Source organism: Chenopodium quinoa, unplaced genomic scaffold (genome assembly GCF_001683475.1).
Source record: "Chenopodium quinoa cultivar QQ74 unplaced genomic scaffold, ASM168347v1, whole genome shotgun sequence".
Classification (NCBI taxonomy): domain Eukaryota; kingdom Viridiplantae; phylum Streptophyta; class Magnoliopsida; order Caryophyllales; family Amaranthaceae; genus Chenopodium; species Chenopodium quinoa.
The window spans coordinates 7,593,412-7,612,659 of record NW_018743920.1 but is presented as its reverse complement, the minus strand read 5'-3'; the positions used below and the strand labels follow the sequence as shown (position 1 = coordinate 7,612,659).

General features: G+C 34.5%; 3 protein-coding genes across 3 annotated transcripts; 2 read left to right on the top strand and 1 right to left on the bottom strand.

Annotated features, from left to right (window-relative positions):
* Positions 1-100: 100 nt before the first annotated feature.
* On the top strand, positions 101-7,477 carry LOC110688333 (cytosolic enolase 3-like). Its single transcript, XM_021865071.1, has 13 exons — positions 101-400; positions 485-639; positions 3,207-3,381; positions 3,540-3,611; positions 3,702-3,818; positions 3,934-4,014; positions 4,698-4,774; positions 4,954-5,057; positions 5,301-5,399; positions 5,515-5,600; positions 5,888-5,974; positions 6,642-6,839; positions 7,107-7,477. The coding sequence occupies exons 1-13, from the start codon at positions 296-298 to the stop codon at positions 7,173-7,175; spliced, it is 1,425 nt and encodes a 474-aa protein (XP_021720763.1). The 5' UTR covers positions 101-295; the 3' UTR covers positions 7,176-7,477.
* Positions 7,478-8,939: 1,462 nt separating this feature from the next.
* On the top strand, positions 8,940-12,884 carry LOC110688332 (probable sugar phosphate/phosphate translocator At3g11320). Its single transcript, XM_021865070.1, has 4 exons — positions 8,940-9,784; positions 10,697-10,800; positions 10,902-11,130; positions 12,396-12,884. The coding sequence occupies exons 1-4, from the start codon at positions 9,344-9,346 to the stop codon at positions 12,540-12,542; spliced, it is 921 nt and encodes a 306-aa protein (XP_021720762.1). The 5' UTR covers positions 8,940-9,343; the 3' UTR covers positions 12,543-12,884.
* A 1,443-nt stretch (positions 12,885-14,327) lies between these two features.
* Positions 14,328-16,757, bottom strand: LOC110688331 (proliferating cell nuclear antigen). The gene is made up of 4 exons (XM_021865069.1): positions 16,317-16,757; positions 15,152-15,304; positions 14,948-15,045; positions 14,328-14,842 (listed from the first exon to the last, which is right to left on the bottom strand). The coding sequence occupies exons 1-4, from the start codon at positions 16,633-16,635 to the stop codon at positions 14,627-14,629; spliced, it is 786 nt and encodes a 261-aa protein (XP_021720761.1). The 5' UTR covers positions 16,636-16,757; the 3' UTR covers positions 14,328-14,626.
* Positions 16,758-19,248: the final 2,491 nt, after the last annotated feature.

The window sequence follows — 19,248 nt, the reverse complement described above, 5'->3', positions numbered from 1 at the left end:
TATTAATTAAAATTTATAGTCAAAATTTGACCCACATTTTGACAATGGGGCAAAAAAAATTAGGGATGGAGGGATTAACTAACAATAATACGGAGTATAACATCAAAGAGCTCCAAAATGTAAAATTAGCAAAAAAAAAAAAAAAAAAAAAAAAAAGAAAAAGAAAAAAAACAGTCTCACTTCATTCCCAGAAATTCGAAGATTTTCGATAATTCTCTCTTCTTACTCGTGTTGAAGATCATCCATCTCCAAGTCGAAATTAAACATCAAAATCAGCTAGAAATTATAAGGAAAAATGTCAGTGCAAGAGTATTTGGACAAGCATTTGCTGTCTCGGAAGATTGAAGATGCCGTCAATGCCGCTGTTAGGGCTAAAACCAATGATCCAGTCCTCTTTATCGTAAGTTCTTCCGTTTGATTCTGCAGCAAATTATTGTTTTTCATGTTAATTTCTGCTTATTAATTTTGATTTTTGAATAATTAGGCAAATCATATGTTGAAATCGGTGCAATCAGTAATTACGAAGGTGAAGGCGAGGCAGATCCTTGATAGCAGAGGAATTCCTGCTGTTGAAGTTGAATTATCTACGAATAAAGGCACTTTTCGTGCTTCTTCTCCTAGCGGTCCTTCTTCTGGAATGTACGTCTCTTTCTCTTTCCTCTTTTTTCCATTTAGGTTTTTTTTGAGAATTCGGCGATCATATGTTACATAAAGTAGGTTTTAATGTTTTATGTTGTTGAGCTGGTGTACGTGTTTGCTAAAGGAATACAATGTAATTGCAAATGGCTTTAGGATCAATTTTTTTGATTCTTTCTAATTGATTTAGTTAGATTATGGATTTTCGTGGCTTGGTGTGGTTTACCCTGTAGGAAGGCAATGTAATTGCTAAGGACTGTAGGAAGTTCCTGATTCGTTCTCATTCGATTTCTTTGGATTATTATGACTACATCAGGAGAATCAGATGGAGAATTATGTTTAGTTATATATATGATATGCGGACTGTAGTTTATTCAGAGAATTGGCTCTATGTTGACTACCATCTTGATATTTGAGTGGATAGAGGAGATATCATAGTTGTTTGCTGTCCACATGAAGTCTCTTCTCTATCAGGTTGTATAGGAAGGTTTTTTATTTCTTTTTGTGTAATTATAAAACTTTTGTTAAGACCAAGAATGAAGTTACCATAATATTTAATTAAGGACCTTTGTTGGATAAGCAAACCGTATTTATCATGCTTTACATCATATACATTTAATTCTGGGATATATCCGTTGAAATGGCATTGTAGTATCTTACTATCTTAGGAAAGCAAGATAACCTACTTTGTCTTGCAAAGACTCATAATTTGAGGTCCTATCTCTAAAAATAGAATCTTTTCTTTCGAGTTACAAACTTCACAAAATTGCCGATCATGCAAGACTACAAAATGATTATTCTTCTTATTCTAGGGAGAATTTGCATATCAGGCTCCCAGCACGCTGGATCCCTATTTCTCCAACAATCTATTCCAAATGAAAGAACCATATTCACAGTGCTGAGATATATGATTTTGTGTCTCACTTAGGCACAAATTTACACGTTAATTGTTATGTTGAATATCATTAATTTTAGCCTATTCGAATCAGTTGTCTGCATGAAAGTCTTTAATCTTCTTCAAGACCTTACATTTATTAAAATAAATTAGATACAGGATAACGAATGTGGAGACCTTTGATAGTTGATTTAAAAAGAGCTGCTAGTGAAGATCCATGAAGTATTTCCTAATTGTGCTCTAGAAATTTGTCAAAATGAAGCCTTTCCTTTTGTGTTAGATTTCTTCTCAAATACAGTAGAATTTATATGAAAGTATATCACCCTCTCTAAGCATAACCTACAAGGCAAGGCATGAAAACATGCTGGCCGAATCAGGAATCAGGTTCGAGAAGGCATCTCCTCATCCATTTCTATAGTAACTAGATGTTATTTGCACTATATTCCTGTGCTCCTGGCCCTCATTTCATTTAATTTTGAAGCTAGATCCAACAAAGTTGATGGTTCTCCTCTCTTCTAACTTCTCTCACACTTAATTAGCAAATGATGAAAAAAGTATCTCTAAATTTTTACAATCCCAGCTGATTTTAGAAATAGATAGGTAATACAGCGGGATGTATTGAAGACTTGGGAAATAAATTTTTAAGAAAATGTGCTTTTTGGGTCCAAATTAAAGTGTAAAGTGTCCATACATGAGAGTTTTGAAGAGTATTCTTATACGTGTTGAGGTGAAATAAAAAGTCCAGATAACATAGGTTGGAAGCCCATGTAATGTAAGACTGTCATGTAATCAACTTCATTGTCCTACTCCAGTGACAATTACGTCTTTTTATGACATTTTAAGATGATTCATATCCTGAAATGCTTTGTTTGACCTTGGTGTTGGTCTTAGATTAAGAAACAGTCTTTATAGTTTTAGTGGTCATCACCATACACAGTAAATCCTGTAACAAATATACTATGTGGATTCTGCTTACTGCAGGAAGTTGGGAGGTTTGTATGTAGCTTCAATGTTCACCAGTTATGATTACTGAAGAGGCCAATGTATCTAAATTGCCTTGGCAAGATCTTGCTGGGTTTGTTGCTGCTTGCTGGTGTTTGTTGATGAAATGTCTTGCTAACATTGAAAGTTTACAAGTGTTGCTTATCATGCAGCATACTGCATACAACATACTTAATCATCAAGGTTCATATTATCTTGTGTGAGGCCCATTGTTCTTCATGGGACACGCCTTTATTTCCTGTCAGTTTATTTATTGCCAGTATTTTAAAGCTCATTTTATTGCCATTATCTTAAAGTCAGCAGTATAGATGACTTTGTTTAGGTAAACTTATTTTCTTTTCTTTTTTTTTTTTTTTTTCCGGGAGGAGGGGGGTGGGGGGGGGGTCAGTTTGTAGCCACTCTTATGGTTATTCAATTTAGGTAAGGTATAATGTAGGTACTTTGTTTGTTTTCTATGACCTTTATATAAATGACTGCTTGCAGCCTTGCATACCAGTTATGTCGTGTGCATACTATTTGTTACCAACTTGTTATCTCCTGTAATAAGTTAATTGTCAACAAACAAGCTTCTATTTATATGTGCAGTTTAATTTTTTCTCTCTTGCACTTGTACTGTGTTGATTATGTTTTCGTATACCACTTGCAAAGCTAATACAGTGTTGTTTTTGGGTAGGTATGAAGCCACTGAATTGCGTGATGGAGACAAAGGGATCTATTTGGGTAACGGTGTTACTAAAGCTGTGAGAAATATAAACGAGAAAATATCTGAAGCATTGATTGGCATGGACCCTACTCTTCAGTCCCAAATTGATCAAGTCATGCTTGACTTAGATAAGACAGAGAAGAAGGTAATCATCACATAATGTGAAAGCTTGTTCCCACTCCCACAGCCAGTCATATGTATGAAACAATTTTCACTTACTTGCTTGTGGAAGTTGGAGACTATTAGTTCTCTGGCTTCTAAATGGTTTGAGTCCTATGTTCCTTAATTCATCTGGTGTTGCAGGGAGAACTCGGTGCAAATGCTATATTAGCAGTTTCAATTGCTGCTTGCAAAGCTGGAGCTGCTGAAAAAGAGGTATGATTTACATTGGCATTGGAACGATAGTTATCCTATTGTATTAATATGTTATATTTCGCCATCTTTTGACTAGAATATTCGTTCCAGGTTCCTCTTTACAAACATATAGCTGATATTTCTGGTGGGACCAATACATTGCTTCCTGTTCCATCCTTCACAGTTCTCAGTGGTGGTAAACATGCTGGAAACAATTTGGCTATTCAGGTATTGTGATGATAATACCCCTTGCTTGCCATGAAATCGCAATTATTAACTCATAGAAAGCTCAAATTCCATTCTGATTTTCACTGAAATTTTATACTTAAATTTTGATTTTCAGGAAATTTTGGTTTTGCCTGTTGGTGCAAAGACATTTGAGGAGGCAGTGCAGATGGGGTCTGAAACGTATCATCACCTAAAGGTATTTTACTTCTTTATAGTAGTGGTCATAGTTTAAGCAGGAATATCTTCCTTCTGCACATAGAACACCATGTTCTTTGATATTCGTGACCATTCCACAATCTAATCTTATGTGCTTCACAAAAGTAAGAGCACATCACGAGTATTATTTATACTATGAAAAAGACTGTTCAATGACAAAATAAAACAATTTCCAGTACTAAATGAATATGTCTTCTTACTTGGAGTACTTAAAGAGAAAAGATGTTTTCCAAGAGCCCAATACTGTGAAAAGAAAGTAATGAGCTTTATTACTTGGACTCAACTAGAAGTACCTGACACAATGATGTGTCAAGTCTCAAACACTGCATTTCATGAAACTTTTGCATGATTTTAGTCCCAAATTAAGTGTGTAAGTGGCATACCCGCGTGCCTGTCGAGTACCCGACTCGGTCACACAGATACTTGAGGTAAAATGAAGAGTTGGAACGGCATGGATGATCTTCTCAACTGTTAGAATTAAAACCTAAATGACTCTACCTATCACGTTTTAATTACTTTGTATGTGATAGCTCATTGTCTTCCAGCCAATACTTTCAGCCTCATGTGATCCCCACTAGCAAACAAGTTTCGCTCAAATACTCTTATCTTAAAGTGTGTTTGCTTGCAATTTATTGATTTGATTTTTGTTAACGGAAAGGGCAGGCTGTTATTACAGAAAAGTTTGGTGTGCATGGATGCAATGTAGGAGAAGATGGTGGCTTGGCTCCTAACATTTCAAGGTAAGCATATTTTACTGGGGCAATTCTCTTATTCTATAATATTATCAATGAGTATATATAAATATTAAATCTAATACCATGAGTTAACAATCTTATTATGTGTGTCACTGTGTTTAGCTTGTGCATTTTGTTCTATGCAGCTCTGATTTGATTTCTTGTTTTCTATCTGTCTTATGCAGTGTAAAAGAAGCCCTGGATTTAGTCATGGAGGCTATTGGTAGAACTGGACATAATGATAAAATAAAGATTGCTATTGATGTAGCTGCAACTGAATTTTGCATAGGTAATGCTCTAAAGTGCAAAAATCAAGCTTATAAGAGGATCCTGCTCTAAAATCTTGATAATCCTTCGAGTAAACATGAAATGTGCTTTTACTGGAAGTTTCTCTTGTTTAGGGCCTCAGGGGTGGTTTTCAAGGTTTAGAATTCTTTACTTTGTTTAATTATCTACGCTCAAGGTTGGGTTTGAGAGGCTTGATTCTTGCTGGTATCTAACATTTAGCTTTCCTTATTCACTTGATTTACAGGAACTAAATATGATTTAGACTTCAAGACCCCAAATAAGTCAGGGCTAAATTTCAAGTCGGGAGAGGATATGATTGAATTGTATAAACAACTTTGTTCTGGTATAGTTGTGTTTTGTTCCTCTCTTGTTTCACTTTCATCCTTTTATCTCTCTACCATTTGAAATTCCTTGTGGAGTCTTCCTTTTCAGTGTTATTCTTCTTTTGCATCTTGCAGATTACCCAATTGTCTCAGTTGAGGATCCATTTGACAAAGAGGATTGGGAACTCACAAAGCATTTCTCTACTCTTCAAGCTTGCCAGGTTCGTTTTGTATTTCCTTTGTCAATAGGAATACCTTCATAAATACACATGATTGACAATTCAATGTTGCATTAGTGTAGAAGAAATAGAACTATAGTTGGCAACTTAAATTTTTTTCCTTACTGGGATGGACTATTGTCTGGAACACATTTGAAAGTTTTGGTCAAAATTATTCTTTATCTTCAATGGATAGTGAATAAGCAATGCCTGCTGCTGAGGGTTTGGGTTGTGTTACAAGGCTTTTTATCTAATTAAATGCCTGAAATCATTGGGTGTGATTTGTGCAGGTTGTCGGGGATGGTCTATTGATGTCAAATCCAAAACGTATTGAGAAAGCCATTCAGGAGTCCACATGCAATGCTCTTCTGCTTAAGGTAAAATTAAGCGATTAGCCACAAACTTTTTTATATGACTGATAGTTTTGTTAGTCAGGCTTCAAATATCCTCCATTAGGCTCCAATGGGAGAACCTTTTCTTCCCTTTTTGAATGGGACAGCTGTGATGTCCACCTTAGGTGTTCTCTTTTTTTTGGATCTATCTAGTTATCTTTCTGAAATACATAGTATGAAATATTTGTTGTCCCTAAGATGAATCCCTTTGCATTTGGTATGATTTGGCTCTTTATGGTGGCATTAGTGGATTTTCATTTTTCAAATTCTCTCTTGGTCTCACCATTGTTTTGATTTTGCTGCTGGAGTAAAACAAAAGGCAATTTTCTGACAGAATGATTTTATTGGATTTACTAAAATATTGCCCTTCTTACCTATAGCCTGACAGCCCTGATGTATGGCTCCAAAACATGTCTGCAATCTCTGCATATGAAGCTGTGGATGATTAATCATCCAGCTCAGCTTAGTTACTGCTGTATAAAAATAATCTAGTTTTGACAATTCAAAAGCAAGAGAAACCTGTGTTTAACATACTTGAAGTGGCAAAACTTATCTAGTTATCTGAAATATTAGTCCTTTGCTCCTTTATAGTCTAATACTATCTGTATTTATCTTGTAAATCATCAAACTTATAACAGAGTGGCATTTTCAGATAAATCAGATTGGGACCGTCACAGAAGCCATTGATGCTGTCAAGATGGCTAAAGATGCTCACTGGGGAGTTATAGTAGCTCATAGGAGTGGTGAAACTGAGGAAACTTTCATTGCCGATCTATCTGTTGGCCTTGCTACTGGTCAGATCAAAGCTGGGGCACCTTGCAGAGGGGAGCGCCTATGCAAGTATAATCAGGTTTGTCTTTTTTAGTTACCGTTACGTCTTAAACATAACTTCTAAGACCTGTATTTGAACGTTGTAGGCCTGTATATGAACGTTGTAGGCTTGTAGCTAATAGTAATATGATATTGGGAGGATTCATATTTGGTTAATTTCTCTATCTTTTCCCAGATAATTTGCGCGTAAATGGTGGGTTACATGTGTAGTAATACTGGGAAGCATTATGTTGAAATGCCAGATTGCATTTTTACTATTTATATAAAAGTTTAAATTTCCTTGCAGTTGCTCCGGATTGAAGAAGAACTTGGCGACCAAGCCAACTTTGCTGGTGAAGGATGGAGGGTTTCTTGACCATCTTAAACTCATACTTGATCCTTTGTTGTGTGTCCAAATACTGGTTTTGTAAGCATATAGTAGCCCTGCATTTTTTTTGTCAGAGTTTTTCCGCATATGTTTTTTTTTTTCCTCTTAAGCATATAGGGGGTAGCAAGATGATCAAATCGTTTTGAGTGCCAAATGAAATGATCTGTTAATGAGATGCATTTTTACCTTATGTCTTACAATTTTACGACATTGTAAATTACTTTTTCCATCATGCTGTTGATGTGAAAACATTTGCTACCCTTAATTTCAGAAAATCAGTCTTACCCTGACTTGTGTATGTTAATTAGCTGCCTTTTTATTTTTTTCTTTTCGGGTATTGTTTTCTCCTAAAGCTATAGCATCAAGTCATCGACATACCATAATTACACGACGAAGCACATCCTATAATATCAGTTTCATCAAAGTAAAGTCATCAGAGTTTAAGAGTATTTCTTAATGAACGTCTTTTGAAGTCTTGGCCACTTTGCAGAGTCTTTCAGCTTCATAGTGTTCTTTGTTTAGCAAGTATAGAAATAAATTATTATGGAATAATCAGTTTGACTCTTTGCTATGCAGCAAAGGTGTATATTTTTCTCCTCTTTATTATATTGCTAAATTAAAGTTTGCCCATTGTTTTATAAAGCTCAAACTTGGTAATTTATATATAAATGCCCATAAATTATACAGGTCAATTTTTTTAGATACGGAACATGAAATGATTAAGGTATAGGTTTTGGAAATATTTGGAGAATTTAACTCATACACGTTTTTATAAAAATTAAAAATTATAAAATTAACACGTGATTATGCTCTCTTCAACACATACATATATTTTGTAAAAAAAAAACAAAAACAAAAAAAACTCATACATATATGATATTTTGTATTATGTCTTTTTATACTCAAACACATATGTCTCATGCTTCCATATACCTCAATTCCAGAAATACAGAATTTTCTTTTTATTATTCATGTGATCAATTTAATTAAATAAATGGTGATTTACTTAACATTTTCTTTAAATACAGAGTATATAAGTTGTAAAAACATAATAATGAGGATTCTTATCAAATTTGTTTGAATGTTATTATACTAAAACAATACAACTATACAAGTATTAAAGAATTTTCCAAAGGTTAAATGTATGTAGACAAAAAATAATATCTCTATGCATGTCGTCACATCATCTTTAACCAAGCATAACTCAAATGATCAAGAATGTCTTAATCAAAACTCGAACATATAACCTCTCACTATAAAAGCAAAGGAATTAATTCTAGTGTATGCTAATGCTATATATTTTAAATGATTACATCTGTCACCATACTTCGTATGTACTATATTAAAATGAAATTTTTTAATGATAAAACATACGTAGTACATATCACTCATCAAATCATGATATCACCCGCACTAAAACTAATTAAAGCCTTAAAACAATTATGTTGGTATCTTGTGAAAATAAGTATATCGCAATATCGCCTATATCAACCATAATTTTTTTAGTTTTTTTTTGTAATGTAGTATCTGTCATTTATATACATAACAATCATGTCAAAAACTCACCCAATTAACCTGGTCCTACACTCTACCCGAAAAGCCGAAAGTTACCTAATTCATATTTCGACTTATATGTGTAAAATGAATTAACATGACACAACTCCGGACTTGACCCGACCCGACACTACCGAATCCTATCTAACCGTCGAATTTACACCTCTATAATGACATATACACGTATTAATAATAATAAAATAAATTTATTTTTAAAAAAAAAAAAAAAAATTCCTTGTACAGTATAAATATTTATTAGTCCGTAGTAGCGATATTTATATAGGAGGAGAAAATGAGAGGAAAGACTAGTCCTTCAACACACTGAAGCTGGCGCCTTATTTGTCCTCTTTTCTCTTCTCTTCTCTTCATCATCATCTTCTCCTGCTACTCCACCTCTTCCGCCATTAAAGCTCCCTTTTTCCCAACTTCTTTCTCTCTCCTCCAACCCTAATTTCTTCCTCTTTCTTCTCTCTTCTTCACATTTCTCATCTTCCCCTAATCAATGAAAAAACCCTAATTTTATTTCACCAAATCAAACACCCCCATACAAATTTCTCACCAGATTAAATCGAATCGATTCAATACATTCAAATCCGATTGAAATGAAACCCACCGGAAAACTCTTCACGATCGGATTAATTACCTTCTGGTACTCCTCAAACATCGGCGTAATCCTATTAAACAAGTATTTGTTGAGCAATTATGGATTCAAATACCCAATTTTCCTTACAATGTGTCATATGACAGCTTGTTCTCTCTTCAGTTACATCGCCATTGTTTGGTTGAAGGTTGTTCCGATGCAAACTGTTCGATCTCGTGTTCAATTTGCGAAGATCGCCGCTCTTTCCGCCATCTTCTGCGCCTCCGTCGTTAGCGGTAACATCTCTCTTCGCTATCTCCCTGTCTCCTTCAATCAGGCTGTCGGTGCTACCACGCCGTTTTTCACCGCCATTTTTGCTTATTTGATGACCTTCAAGAGGGAATCTTGGCTCACTTATGTCACTCTTATTCCTGTTGTTACTGGTGTCATCATTGCCAGTGGGGTATGTATCAATCTCTTTCTTAATTTTTTTTTTGGTATGAGTATTTGATTAATATATGAAGCTGTTGATTTAATTATTTTTTGAAGAAATTTTATAAAAATGGGTGATTAATTAATCAATTATCCAGGAATTTGGATGGTAAGATTAAGATTATTATATTATTATATTTGTTGCAATAAGTGATAGCTGATTTGATTCTTGGATTAGTGAGGAATATCCTTTAGATTTTGGATATAGTGATTGCTTGACCTTTTATAATTTTTTATATTTATAATGAATTGGATCCACTTGTATATATGATGAATCAGCTGGATTTTCGAATGTCGGTGATTAGGGATTAGTGATTAGTAGTAGACGAGAAACTTTTATGTGGTTGAAATGGGTTTTTAAAAAAATACATATAGTTGAAGATGGTGTTTCGATGATCTTTTCCCTCCCCTGAGAAATGTGGTTATGAAATTAGGAATGGCTCCTTATTTGTGTTCAATGCTTGTGCGGGGGTAAAACACTTAAACATCAGCTGCAACGACATTTTGATCCCATCTATATGGGGTTATTGTGACGAATCTATATACACGCGATGTTACATCTAAGTTGTTGGAAACTGTTAAGAGGCAGTTTTCGAAAATTTCCAAATATTTTGACTTGTGTTGTTACTTAGATATAATGGAAGGAGAAAAATTGATAGGTGGGTTTCTCTATAAATGAAGATGAAAGCAAATTTGATAGGAGTTTTAGCTTTCGAAATAATGGAAGTGCTGGCAACCCTCGTTTGTTTCTTATAGTGACTGTTATAAAGTGGTACCATGAGGCTGATATAAAGTGGGGACTTTTGAATCTTTTATGCAAGTTGCATTTCCTTGATGCTGATTTTTTGGTTGCTTATATTGGTAATTTGATGCTTGTCTGTAGGGAGAGCCATTGTTTAATTTGTTTGGATTTATAATGTGCATTGGAGCAACTGCTGCACGAGCACTTAAGACAGTGCTTCAAGGAATCTTATTGTCATCCGAAGGGTAAGGACAATTTTCCTGCGAATTCGCGGGTTATAGAGTTATGCTTTTCTCATATTAGTGTAGAGGAAGCTGTGATGATTGATTATCATTTCATTTAACAGGGAGAAGCTCAATTCTATGAATCTTCTCATGTACATGGCTCCTATAGCTGTTGTCTGCCTTATTCCAGCGGCATTGATAATGGAGGAAAATGTAGTTGGGATCACTGTAGCTCTTGCAAGAGAGGATCTCAGCATTGTTTGGTATCTGCTCTTCAATTCTGCACTTGCCTACTTTGTGAATTTGACCAACTTTCTGGTGACCAACCACACGAGTGCATTGACTCTCCAGGTATTCCGGAAACCTATTCTGTTCTACACCAGCAGTGGACTTTTTTCTACTTATCGCTTTTTGTCAAAATTTATGTTAATGTTGAGCTGTGACACATTACAGACCCTTCTTTTTTGTTGTACACTTTCACAGACCTTATTTTGTTGCACACATTCACAGCCCACCCCCCCACCCCCCTCCTTTTGTTGCACACATTCACAGACCCTTCTTTTTTTTTTTTTTTTGTTAAACATATTCATACTCCCTTCTCTATTAGGAAATATGTGTATATGATAATAATAAGGAATTATGCAAATTTTGTATTGACTTTTGGTTGGACCTTTTGGAATGGAGTTTGAGTCCGTTCTATCCATTTTATTGTTTGGTTAGACATTTTAGGAATGGAATCTTATACCAAAAGGGTTCTAATTCCATTCCATCCCCCTACAATCCCATACCAACCTCACCCCCTAAGATTCATAATCCATACCTTTAATGAAATGTAAAAAGCAATCCAAAAATTGAACCAAACAAGTTGAGGCTAGTATGGGGTTTAGAATCCTCTAGTTTGAGATTTCATACAAATCCATTCCAGTTAAATGAACCAAATGACCCCTTAATCTATAAGTTCATAGAATGTCTGAAATGGATTTCTGTATTAAGCCACTAGATCATATTATGATATTTTGCATATAATCTCTTATCACTGATTTAACCCCTTCGTATGAATGTGAGTGTTAATAGAAGCTATTAAAGAAACACTAATGATTCGCGGTGGAGAATCCATATGTGACATTCTTACACTAAATGGCGTACAAGTGTCATTACCATACTCTCAAATCATTACATTATACCAATGCAGACTATTATATTTGCACCAACATTTGTAATGCCAAAATGGAACTATGATCTCTGTACATGATTCAAGAGTTAAATTTTGATTTAAGACTGAAGAGTGATGACCGTTTATCTATTGTATATTTGTATGGTTTGGAATGAAGTTCTGCATATACATAATTATCAGCCTGGCTGTAGCATGTAGACTTGGGTTTATTATAGAATACTGATCCCTGAGAAGATACTGCAAAATGCAAATAGATATCAAAGAGAATTTTGTTTAGGTTTGTGTCACTAAATGTATTATCCGGTGTAATAGTTCGCATAATGAAGCTAAAGAACACAACTTATGAAATCACATATAATACCATAGAACTATCTCCCCTTAATTAGGGTTTACAACTTTTGTTTGATGTTTGTGGTCTAAATATACTTTCTTCTTCGTCCAGGTTTTGGGAAATGCCAAGGGAGCTGTTGCTGTTGTTATCTCAATTTTAATATTTAGGAACCCTGTATCAGTGACCGGAATGCTCGGTTACTGTCTTACTGTAATAGGGGTTGTTCTCTATAGCGAAGCCAAAAAGCGCAGCAAATAAGACTCTTCTCGCATACTCATCTGTAGTTCATTAGATTTAGCCCAGCCATGATGTAGTCTTCAATTTCAGATTTTGAGGTGAAAGTTCAGACCTTTGCAGGCAACTTCCTAGTCCACCAACCTGAAGGCCCAAGATGGAACTGTTTTGTTAAGCAGACCAGCATCAAGAGATCATGACTTCAATTAGAATTTGTTCCATTTTTAGTTACCGTCATTGTAATAATATTTAGTAATTTATTTAGGTCAAAATATTGGATATTCATAGTCACAGTGCTCTCGTAAGTTCAATTTGTTTGGAAATTCATAAACTTTTCAATTATTTATAGAGAAATTATTTTTGTCGTGTAAAGTTGAATTCAAGATATTGCTTGTTAAATTCAGTTTGCATATCAGTAACTATCCGACACTCTTCCATTTTGACTGCGATGTGCTAATTTCGTCTCCTGTTGTTCTCGCCAAAAACCAGTGTGATTTTGTAATGGTGATCCGGAATTTATTTTGTAATTTTTGGATGAAAATTTAATATCATTTGGAAGAAATGGAAAGTTCATCCACCTTGCCACCACCTTAAAGCACGCAGAAAGGTGATGAAAGACTTTCGGACATTCCCGTAAATTAAGGCATGGATTTCCATCAGCTAAAATGACATGCACTAGAATTTCCACAAGAAGTTGCATAAAATTAGGTAAGTGAAGCATGAACTTCACGTCATTGTAAAGGCAGAAGATCAGACGTTGGAATTTGGTGGGGTTTTGTTTTTTTTTTTTTTTTTTCCCCTTAATATGAATCTTAAGGAGCATGAATTCTACTGGACTGCCCTCTTTCAAGTTTCATGACAGCTTCAAGCAATCAAGCTTTCCCTTGACTGCCAACCTTCTCGGTAAGATATTTAGAATTGAACTCGAATCACACGAGTGGAAGATTGAAGAACATACTATCTTATCTAAGAGTCACTCGGATGCTAGGTTCAACTGACTGAATTGTGGCAAATATTGGAAGCTTAATTTGCCTCTTTTATCCATTTCTACCATCTGGCTCTATCATCCCGTAGAGTCGTAGTGTTCTACCATATACTTTGTACTAAAGAAACTCAATTACTTGAGCTAAATAGTTGGTTCATATCCAAATTGTACCAAACCATTATGTTTTATTTGACTTGAAATACTTCCGACCCTCCAAAAAAGTAAATAAAATTGATTAATTTTCCATGTTATATACAAGTAATATGACCCATCAACAGATATGGATCTCAAACCAATTGTATAATTTCATTATTTCAATGATCATCCAAACCAAATTAATCCATGCCAAATGACTATGTTGTCATCAATATACAAATATTGTTTTGGGTCACTTTACATTTACAATGATGAATTTTCAAAGGCAATCTTGTTGCCTATGGAAAAGCATTGACTAAAGAGTACATCATGAATTTTACGCGTTAAATCTATAGTCTCCTTCAATCCTTCCAGTTCTGACAACTTAGTACTCCTTAGTTATTACTTTTCTACTAGTAATTTGTTAGAAAATTCTCATTGTCAAAGTCTATGTTCACGGTACATTGGTACTAACCCACCATCAATAAATTTGTTTCCTTTCATTATCATTTTAGTTAAAGACTGATAATATGAATACCAGTGATAATATTGTGTAGAAAAACACACAAACAAGGGTTCATGGATTTTCACTCACCACTTTTTTTACATGTATATAATGGGTTGTAGTAAATAATGTAGTAATTATTTAATAGTATACTCGATAGTCTTATACGTAGTAGATAATTGAGTAGGAAAATAGGAATAGAGGGAGTATAACATTATAAAGCTTTGAAAAAAAAATCAATACATACACTACTAACGAAAAAGTAAATCTAGACCTCCTAAACAGAATTGAGCAACAAGCATTCTAACTGCCTAATTGGAGATAGTAATTAACAGCAATAAAGCTTACTAGTCTTCAGAGCTTTAACAAATTCAGGCAAGATAACGCATGAGAACATCCTGGTAAAAATCAAACATTAACCTAGATTAAAGGCAAGCCTTACAGCAAGAAGCAACAGGTAGAAGACTAGATATTCTAACTTCATTATTCATTCTCATCTTCTTCAATCTTGGGAGCCAAGTAGAACCGAATGTAACCCATCTCTGCAATCTTGTATTCAACCACGACAGGAAGCTCTGAAGACAAACTGAGTGTGACAGTGTTCGAGAGGGGTGTTGCCTTGGTAAAAGAGTTCATGTATCGCAGTGCAAAGGTCAAATTCACAGGCTCGTTCATCTCTATAACTGTGGCTTCTTCAGGCTGCAATCAAAACATTAAATGAGAAAACAGAAAGATCAACCAGAACACAAGTTATCATGTTTCACAGCTCCTAGATGCTGTTCCATCAATTTCATAGGATTATACCTTGTCAACTGTTGTGTTCTGTCTGCAGACGATGTTTGCAGCTCCAATGTCACCTCTCGTGGAAAACTTAACACCTTCTTTGGTAACAGAGATTACAACTGCAGCAATTCACAAATCAAGAGATTAATTATCGAGATGAAGAGAACAACATACAATCCCTGCAAAGTGCAGGAAAAGGACAAAACCATGGGAATGAAACACTACCTGTGTCACCAATACTGCTCAAATCTTTACAAATTCTGGCAAATTCAGCTGAAGGCATTCTCACAATGGCATGGTATTCAGCTTCAGGAATTCCAAGATGCTCGCTGTCAATGTCCATCAGCTTCATCTCAAAATCAGCAATTTTATCCTGGTCTGACATGATTACAGACAGTGAATAACAACCAATATCAGCATAATCAAACTTGTTAATGAACAAATTTGACAGATTGACAACTACATTTCTGCTATTGGACACCCGATGCATCACTATTTCATTTCTAGAGGAGACTTGAATACATGGTCACGCCCATACCTCAACATAGGTATATAAGCTACCTCACACCCGTGCAAGTTGTCCATCTCATAAACCACAAAATTTAGGACATGAACACGATTTCAAAAATCATGTTGGTTGGTTATTTGTACATCCTTAAAGGCTGCTTAAGGAGCATTCAATTTTCCAGCAAAAGTTGGTCAACTCAGAGTGTTCGCTGACCTCAATATCTAGTAAACAAGACAATATCTTACCAAATATCTAAATCCTCCCTCCATTAAGAGTGTTGTTCACGATGATAATGTAATTTAAACTAATAGTCTATCAACTAAATCCGGAAGACGCTAGTATTTGTGAGTCTCAAATGTTACCAAAGTTCACAATTCTTTTAGTCTATGATACTACAAGATTTCAAAAGTTGCTAATCGATCATCAATCATCATTCCTCCCAAGTTTTACCTCAATTCCATATTAATAACTAACATTTTCACCCCAATCTAAGAGGATTCAATAATTTCTACCAGGAACTACCTAAATTTACTAGTCAAAACAATGTAATACTACAAATCACAAGAATTACACGCATCAAGAACACCACAAAATGACACACATTATCCTCAACTAATCTCAACAATTAAACATGCTCAACATCTCCCAAATTTCAATTCAAACATAAACTATTATCTTAACCCATAAAAACACAAATCCTCATTAATTTAACAACAATTCCCAACAAATCTCTACACATTTTTATCAAATATCTCAAGAATCAAAAACCCAAATCCATTTTCAACATCAAGCCGCCAAATAAACCCTAACTAGCGAAATCAAACCCTAAATAGCGAAAACCAAAATTCCAAAACGAAAAAAGGGGAAGAGCGAGAAACTTACTGGGGCTTTCAAACATGAAAGTAACAGTATCACTTCCATCATCAGCTTTAATAGTGATAATATCATCATTTCCAGAACACTTAAGCATTTTAGACATGTTAGTAAGATTCATCCCCATTGAGATATTCCTGTCGCACCTGTAATGCTCGAAACCCTCAGCTCGTAGCAAAAGTGCGACGAGTGCGACATGGCTTGAATCCATAGCTTGGAGAGAGAAACCAGTCGCTGAACAATCAAAGTTGGCATCAGTCACCAAATCTTTGATCGATTCAATTACCTTCTTCAGAAGACTTCCTTGAACTAATCGTAATTCCAACATTTTTTTGGGATTTAGGGTTTGAGATGAAATTAGGGTTTGAAATGGGAGAAAAAGAGGGAAAGAGGGAAGAAGAGGAGGAAGAGTCGGGTGGATTCGGGTCGGGTTCAGTTCTGGACCCGTGAAACCGATAAAGGGATATTTATAGGGATGAGGAAAGAGAGGGTATAATTTGAATTTTGGAAAAAGAGAAAGGGTATTGGCGGGATTTTTGGAAATTTCGTGCTTTTGTTTCCCGCGCAATGAATTGTGTCTTGTGGACGCTAAATTGTCACAAATTTTGAATGGGGTTTAATGGTTTGGCTTATTTAACGAGGAAATCTCAAAATTTCACTGACTAATTTACCACGGGCCTTTATTGCATCAAAAAAGGTATCATGGTTTTTATGTGATCGACAAAGTGTTATAGTTTTGAAATACGATTCTTGCAATCTCATGACTCATGAGTTTACGACATCGAGTCCCGAAATCTTTGAAATTGGTTCGATTTCTTATAATATAACCGTTAAATTGGTCTTTCAGATAATAATTTTTGATTTGACAAGACTATGCATTGAAGACTCAAAGTGCTTCTAGGATTTCCAATCAAATAAACTCGAGAGGACTACTTAGTGCTTGTAATCGTCCAATTCATGCCTTGATCCACTATTCAGGCCTACTTGGTTCCCATAATCATCTCAAGCTTAAAGATTAATGTAATTTTTGACATTAAGGATATACCAATTATCTCAAAGAATCCCAAGGTTATAAGCTTACAATGTGCCTTGAGGCCTACTTGATGCGAGGTGGTGACATGAACAATCATCTATTGCAGCTCTTGGTAACCAGTGCAACATAATTCCAAAAATAGACCAAATTTATTTTTGGGACTTTGTAGAGCTATTAATAACCAATTTATGGTGGGTTTCAACTTTTAAACCAATTTATGACCTTGGGAGATTCCCCATACATTGACTTCAATTTTGGAAATTTTCTATAATCTAAATTGGCCTAATGCGTGGATAACCTGTAATTATGAACAAGTTTTTACTTTTTCAAGCCCAAAGAATAAAAAGGTCGGGTTGTTTCCATGGATTCCACGACACCAAAGTAAGAGTAAGATTAGCCCTAAGTCTTAAGACTTAGTATGACATCATCATTTTTAAAGTTTTTTGGTCTTAAGACGAGACTTTGTATTTTTTTATGCATTTAATAAGCTAAGTTTTAACAAGATCTGAAGTGGAGTCTTGAAAACTCAAGACTCAACTCTACACTCTATACACAGTGTTTTTCCTATATATACATCAAAACACTGTGTTTTGATATTAAAAGAAAAATGAAAAAAATATATTTTTTAAATACATTAAAATCTATTTACATTTCTTCCAAAAAAAATTGTATATATGTACGTTGTTTCAAAAAAAAATTATATGTATGTTGTTTTTTAATTTTTTTTTATACAAAAATTATTTTTAATATATATATAGGGAATTGTTAGAATGAGAATATGAGAAAACCACTTAAAAGTTGGCACATGTCCCACTTCCTAATATTTTAAAAAGCAAATATTCCTTTCTTATGTACTTTGCACTTTATAAGGGACACGTGGTAGTTTCTAACTGACTTTCTCATATTCTCATTTCTCAAATTGGATTAGAAATTTGTAACACCAGTGTGAATATTCATATTAAAAATATATATGTATTTCAAAAAAAAAAAATATTGAAATATATATGTTAAATGGAAAAAAAAAAAAATAAATATTTTAAAGAAATCTAAATTAAGTATGAGGAATGAAGAGATAAATCTAATTGAGTCTTAACATAATTAAAAATTTTAAAAAATAATTAATTTAATATAAAATATGATGTGGCAATGAATTAAAATCTTAAGACCAGATAGGGCTAATCTTGCTCTAATACGTTGCGTTTTGGTGGTTAATACAATCCACTTTTCCTTTTGATTGTTTGTCCGATCATTTACAAACTCGCCTCATTTCACTAACTATCAGTTGTCATGGGTCCTTATGTGACCAACTAATGGCTATATGTATGGGATTCCAAACAACACTTTATGATCGGGGGATGCATCTCCTACGGTACTATGAGACTTCGACATTGTGTCCCGACGAAGATATAAAATTAATCCGATTTCATGTATTATAGCCTTTGTCTTTGGGAGTTTGGACAATTTTTTTTTTTTTTTTTTTTTTACATGTCAAGTTTATGCATTGAGGTGCTTCTAGAGATTTTATGAGCCTACTTCATGCATGAAGCCATCTCATTCATATCTTGGTTCACCCTTCGGCCTTCACCATCATACCTGGAGATGCCTTGAGGCCTAAGTGGTGCTTTGAACCATCTCAAGCTTAGAAGGATTGTAATATTCTATTGAATTAAAGATATATCCAATATCTCAAGGCTAGAAGCTTAAAAATATGCATTGAAGACAACTTGATGTCAAGTTGGTGATACAAACTTCTCTTGTAGCACTAGATTACCAATACAACATAATTCTACAAATTGACCAAACTCATTACTGAGATTTTATATAGCTATTGGTAGTGTATATATATTATATTAGACATCCCACGTATGACTTTAATTATGGGAATTTAAATTGGCCTGAAAGTGTGTT

Coding starts and splice junctions, on each gene's coding strand:
- LOC110688332 (XM_021865070.1), top strand. CDS start 9,344: ATGAAACCCACCGGAAAACTCTTCACGATCGGATTAATTACCTTCTGG. Junction 10,801..10,901: donor ATCTTATTGTCATCCGAAGG/GTAAGGACAATT, acceptor TTCATTTAACAG/GGAGAAGCTCAATTCTATGA. Junction 11,131..12,395: donor CGAGTGCATTGACTCTCCAG/GTATTCCGGAAA, acceptor TTCTTCGTCCAG/GTTTTGGGAAATGCCAAGGG.
- LOC110688331 (XM_021865069.1), bottom strand. CDS start 16,635: ATGTTGGAATTACGATTAGTTCAAGGAAGTCTTCTGAAGAAGGTAATT. Junction 15,305..16,316: donor TTTCATGTTTGAAAGCCCCA/GTAAGTTTCTCG, acceptor TAATCATGTCAG/ACCAGGATAAAATTGCTGAT. Junction 14,843..14,947: donor AGAACACAACAGTTGACAAG/GTATAATCCTAT, acceptor TTTTGATTGCAG/CCTGAAGAAGCCACAGTTAT.
- LOC110688333 (XM_021865071.1), top strand. CDS start 296: ATGTCAGTGCAAGAGTATTTGGACAAGCATTTGCTGTCTCGGAAGATT. Junction 3,612..3,701: donor CTGGAGCTGCTGAAAAAGAG/GTATGATTTACA, acceptor TATTCGTTCCAG/GTTCCTCTTTACAAACATAT. Junction 3,819..3,933: donor GAAACAATTTGGCTATTCAG/GTATTGTGATGA, acceptor TTTGATTTTCAG/GAAATTTTGGTTTTGCCTGT.